At 35.1% G+C, this 6,000-nt stretch overlaps 1 protein-coding gene across 3 annotated transcripts; it reads right to left on the bottom strand.

Annotated features, from left to right (window-relative positions):
• Positions 1-511: 511 nt before the first annotated feature.
• LOC122589826 (U11/U12 small nuclear ribonucleoprotein 48 kDa protein) lies at positions 512-6,000 on the bottom strand. Of its 3 annotated transcripts, none has more exons than XR_006322359.1 (6): positions 4,709-6,000; positions 4,279-4,393; positions 3,937-4,044; positions 2,815-3,411; positions 2,061-2,067; positions 512-833 (listed from the first exon to the last, which is right to left on the bottom strand). XR_006322359.1 is itself a non-coding variant. In XM_043762147.1 (5 exons), the coding sequence occupies exons 1-4, from the start codon at positions 5,998-6,000 to the stop codon at positions 2,896-2,898; spliced, it is 2,031 nt and encodes a 676-aa protein (XP_043618082.1). In that variant the 3' UTR covers positions 512-833; positions 2,849-2,895. The 3 variants fall into 3 exon arrangements, 1 of the variants encoding a protein (XP_043618082.1); XR_006322358.1 differs by having other exon boundaries at positions 2,031-2,067; XM_043762147.1 differs by lacking the exon at positions 2,061-2,067 and having other exon boundaries at positions 2,849-3,411.

Consider the following 6,000-nt stretch of genomic DNA (forward strand, 5'->3'; position numbering starts at 1 on the left):
CAAAACTATAACTAAAAGTCAAAAAATAAAAATAAAAAAGTAAATGATTGAAACTAAAACTAAAAAATCTTTAATTAAAACAAAGAAAAAGAGAGTAACCAGAATTTATATATCATTTCATCAAATATAAAATTGTAAGGTATGATGAAAGCATTTCTTTTTCTAAATAAAATATTTTTGAAATATCCTCGGTTCCTTACCAACGTGACATATAATGATTTTTTTTTAAAAACAAAAAGTAATTAATATTAATACAAGGATGTTAAGTAAAATAAAATAAGTATTAAAGAAAAAAATTAAAATAATAGTTTTTCTCTTCACTGAAAATCATCGTGTATTATTGTTTCGTAAATCTCCGTGTATCAATTTATTCATGATCTAAGGGTCAAGATCTTATCCTATTTGTATTACTTTAATACTTATTTTACAATACACTAACCCTTTAATACCAAAGCTTTAAAAAATCCTCACCAACGTGACAAATAAAATACCATAAACTTAACAACATTCATTTACCCTTGAAACAAAAATAAAATTAAAAACAATATTCACGGTACCAGTAATCCAGTATCACTTCCCAAAAGCAAAACTATCCATATTTCTTATATATATACATACAAGTACTCAATTATTACACACCGTAAGAAAATTCTCAAACTGAACATGTTATTTCACAGATAATTAATAGGCAATTAGGCAGTATAAGTTCCAAGGATCTACTCAGCTACAACGAAATATAGAAAACATCGAAAACATTACGAAGTCATTTCAACTCCTCGCTATTGCATATTACTCTTATACTTTTCTAGCAGCACAAACCAGCTCATTTTCACCTGCAAATGGGAGAAAATAAAAAGAACTTATTCAGATTCCTTAAAGAAGCAAGTGCGTTATAAAATAATTTGTGCAAGAAGCAAACAATGAAGTATGTGGATAGAATTGAAAGACAAAATAACTACTGTGCAAACCAAAATTTGATATACGTGATAACATCTACACAAGAACAACAATGCACAACTCCAAACCTCAGCTGTTAGCTATTACAAAAATTCGTCAAACTAGACATGGTTGATTACTTTTTCTACCCGTTGTATTGTGCTCGTATAGCAACCCAACCATTATCTGAAGAGGAAGCGAAAATATAAAGCTCAAAAAAAAAAAACTACACAAAATTCTTCAAGAGTATTTTATGCACAAAAGAATTAAAACCTAAAGTTCCTGTCGATAAAAAGCCTTAAGGTCTGGTAGAAAATTGAAGTAGATTGTCTGCATAGATTGCATACGGGCTCATCAAATGTCAACTCAATTATAAGATACAAAAACCATCTAGAATTGACGGGCTCAACAAATGTGAACTCATTTATAAGATACAAAAACCATCTATAGTTTAAGGGGAGGCAATTAAAGTTATTGAGTTGCAGAGAATGATTCTTTGATTCTTGTCAGATGATCTGCCGCTCACATGATACGAGAAGTCAGAGGGAGCCGCGAGCGCCTCCATGGCTCCCAATCTCTACGCAGTGGCCGACATTTGCCACTTGCAGTGTCCTCCAGGAGTAACTCTTGTACAAAAATAATTATAGGTACATCAACTACAAATGCATGTGTAATGTAGTTGTTACTCGTTAACCCTATAGTATCAAAGTAAATAAGAAAAGCTCGTAATGCATCCATGAACTAAGCAATCACACTAATCGACTAAACAATGTAATTGCCACGTGTTCTTAATATTCTACAGATTTTACTAGTGCATTGTCATTCTCTATGGTGTGTTTATGAGATGGCGTATCCATGGTTATCTTAATATAACAACCCAATATGATCACTTTAAGGTAAACAAAAAGCAGATTATGCACTTGATGCATGTGTTCAATTATAACTGGCCCTAAAAGAATTATGATCAAAGATCATACCCTATGCTATTATCGTAAAAAAAAAAGGAAGTAATCAAATGCAAAGAGCATTTGTAATGGGCATCAATAATAACAAAATTAGAACATCAAAGACTTAAAGGATACAAGGGTGGATACAGATTTTTGAAACTGCTGAAGCCTGGATACCTTCCTACTGCAAGTTTGGTGAAAAAGGTCACAACGCAAATTAAAGCATGCTATCTGCTAGATGTGGCAAATTTGACTCATTTACTCATAGATGGGTATAGAAGGGTTATAGCTTAACTCTAACAGGTGAAAGGAAAATATAGATTAGACACAAAAGGTCCATCGAATCAAATGCCACCCAAAGTGTGCTCTAAATGCCTAAGGGTGTGTTTAGTTGTAATAAACTTTTTCTAATATCCATTGTCAGTTTTCAAAAACATGGAAAGGGTTTTTCATCTCTCGAAAACCTTTAAAAACTTTGGAAAAAAAAAATCTTTGGAAACACGTTTAGTTTGCAACTTTCGAAAACAAAAGGGTTTTCCATTTCTTAAGTGGAAAATATTTAGAAAACTATAAAAATGAGTTTTCCAAGAGGTATTTATAAGTTGGAAAATTATTTTGGAAAATCACTTCTGAACACGTTATCTGTTTTCAGTAAAAAACTTTCTAGAAAACTCGACTACTTTCTACAACTAAACACACCCTAACACTTCCAGACTCAGTTTCTCCAAAAATCCAGAGCTTTACTGAATTAACATAATCTTTGTAATCAGATTTGTTACTCTAAATGATCATAAACAATTTTTACAAAAATGTTTCAGGGGAACCCAACTAGGATTGTATGACAACATACCCATTTTGACCCATTACTCAGCCCGGTCATTTTGCCACATCTGCTTATTACCAAGAACGAAGGACAATTTCAAAAGCATACCTCTTTCTAGAATTTGAAGCCCCTACATACTCACCAGAACAACAATGGCAGGACAGATTGGTTAATCATACTAGCTATCGGTTAGAGATCATCATCATCAACGTCATGCGATTTAGAAGGATGATATCTGTCCTCAAATTCAATGGTTACATTGGAAGATGATCTCATGTTCTTGTGCTCACTCCTTCGGCTATTAACATGTGACCTGCCATGATCGCTATCAGGGTTTGAAACGTAGCTTTTTCTGGAGTGTCTCTGCTTGTCTTGTTGTCTATGATCATGAGAACGGCTACTACTTCTACGCCCATTGGTTTTCTTGGAAAAATATTCTTCATGTTGTTCATCATGTCTCTGCTTGTCACCTTTTTCTTTGATCACGTCCTCAGATCTTTCGGATCTCATACTGATATCAGAAGTTTGTTTTGGTCCTCTTCGGCTAATTTTGTCACGAATATGATTGTTTTCATATTTATCTGCATGCACATCACTCATGGCAGAAGGTTCTGATGCAACGCTTGTGGACTCTACCAGAGGCTGACCACCCATGTTTGCACACTTGATTTCTTGCATGTATTCGTCAATTATATCTCTCATGACCTTTTAAAAGAACGAAATTACATAATAAAATATCAGAGCGTGTGGTGAACATCAAATGGATGCAAGTACCAATAAGCAAACAAATGAACATTTACAATTACATACAAGCCACGAAAAAACGTATCTACATCGCATATCTGATCGTTACGGACAAAACAAATGAATACCAAGAGAAACAGGTTACATGGCTTAACGTGTCAATCGTATCCCAAAGTGTCATTTCACTACAAAAGAACTAAAAAATCATTTTATTCGTAGATACAGATTATTAATTTATTTTTATTATTAAAACAATGCATAGTAATCATATTTGACCCAACCAGAACCAATGAATTCCCTGTGTTGACCCACTATCAATCAGCCTATGTTGCCACCTCTACTTAAATTCCATACACTGAATCCAGTTGCAGAAATACAGATTATCTAATATCAGGCAATGCCAATTTTTATACAAGAGATGCATGGACAACAAGAAAACACAAAGATAACTAAATAAGCCTATCTATAAAAGATATAGTTGCTAACCTGAGTAGTACTTCTTTTCATTTTTTTGCCACGATATGACATTCTTCGCCTTTTGTAATCCCTTTCTTCAGCTAACAATTCCTCTCGTGACTTATTTTTATTCGAATCCTACAAAAACAAAACTAATGAGTTGAAAGATATAAAATACAGAGCAATAAAAATTGTACACAATAAAAATGATGAACTAAACAATAAATTGCGTATACATTTTAAGGTGCATACATATAGCACGATGTTTCAAACAAACAGCAAAAGTATCATAATTTATAATGAATAAAAATAAAAACAATTACATCTTTAAGTTATTTGTCATTACATATCCAACAGAATGTCTTAACATACCTGGTTACCTCCACGATTCCAAAGTACACCGTCATGTTCGATTATAGGTCTATAATTTGGACGTTTTTTGCGCTCTTCTTCGGCCATTTTTGATATATATGCGTGTTCTTGCACTCTGCAATAGAGTACCACTAATCAGATGTTTTATCACATAGATAATATAAATAGATAATGCATTAGAACAGCTTATTTAACTTTAGATGGTCACATAGAACAAAACTGAAGACCACGAAAAGATCCAAATCACATAGTTATATGAGTGGCATTAGTAAGTGACTTCAATAAAACAAAACTATTTGTTAAAGGTTGTCACTTTATATACATCGTTCCAAAATCAAATCTTTCTAACATTATATACTTATATTACATCACATGTGCAATTAAAAATGTATAGTGCGGAAATAACTGTTACGATACTACGGGGAAATACCTTTGATAAGCCGGAACAAACCGTGAAGCCCGTATCCCTTTGATTCTTGTCTCCAAAGCCGCACGTTGATACAATGCAGCAACAGCCGCCGCTACCTGTGAAACCAAAACCACCGTCGTTCCACTTCCATCTTTTTCCTCAGTCAACCTAACGGATTCCCCGACCCTGTCCTCACCAAAATTAAACAAAGATCCCGACGAAGCAATAATTAACGATTGCTTCAACATATTAACCGCAAACAACTTCCCGTTCACTTCCCCATACAACACACCAAACTGTTCACCTAACCACATCATCACTTTCACCAAAACCGGACACTCAAACCGATAACTCCCACCCGTCCCGACCCCTTTCAAAACCGACATTAAATACTTACTAGCTTCCCTAGCAATAGCTTTCAAGCAAACCTTAAACAATACAAAAATATGATCCCTCATAAACGCATCAACCACAACACCGTAAAAAGGTGAATTAACTAAAATCCATTCCTTCAACTCCTCGTTTCCTAAAACGTAACAACTTAAAATTGTACGCAAAACGGCGTAAGAATAAAAGCTCGGGTAATCCTTCCATCTAAATATTTCTATTCTAACATTAAAACATTCAGAAGCAAGTAATCTACACAGCATAATATCAATATCTGTAATAATATCATCATTAGTATTTTCACATTCATTAAATAAAACAACAGGAAATGTAAAATTACTATTTTCACTCGTGTTATCGCGAATCGGAAATGTAACGACAGCAGGGGAGTTTAAATAGAAAAAGTTGGGAGCAAGTGAGGTGTGGTGAGGGTTTAAGGAAATGGAAACGACGTCGTTTTGGTTAGGGTTTGTGTTTGGAATAGTGGGAGGGTGATTTAGGGGAATGGAAACGACGTCGTTTTGGTTGGTGTTTGTGTTTGTGTTTGGAATGGTGGGAGGGTGATTTAAGGGAAGGGAAACGACGTCGTTTTGAGGGGAGATTGGGGAAGGGGAATCGGGGCAAATGAGATGGTGGTGAAAGAGGGAAGAGGGCGGGAGATGGTGGTTGGGATTGAACTGACAGGGGACGAAGGATTTGGAATTGGAATTGGAATTGGGTGGGGGAATTGGAAATGGGAGGAATTGGGCAGAGAGGGAATGGAGGGTGGATTCGGAGAGATGGATGAGGTGTTTTAGGGATGAGAGTGTGGTTTGGAGATTCGGAGGTTGGGAATTGGTGATTCTAGGGTTTGGATTTGGGTTTGGAGGGGGAGGGGGAGGGGGAGGAGGAGGGAGAAAGGTGAACGCAGGAGATGCTGAATCCAT

The sequence above is a fragment of the Erigeron canadensis genome, chromosome 2 (genome assembly GCF_010389155.1).
Source record: "Erigeron canadensis isolate Cc75 chromosome 2, C_canadensis_v1, whole genome shotgun sequence".
Lineage (NCBI taxonomy): Eukaryota > Viridiplantae > Streptophyta > Magnoliopsida > Asterales > Asteraceae > Erigeron > Erigeron canadensis.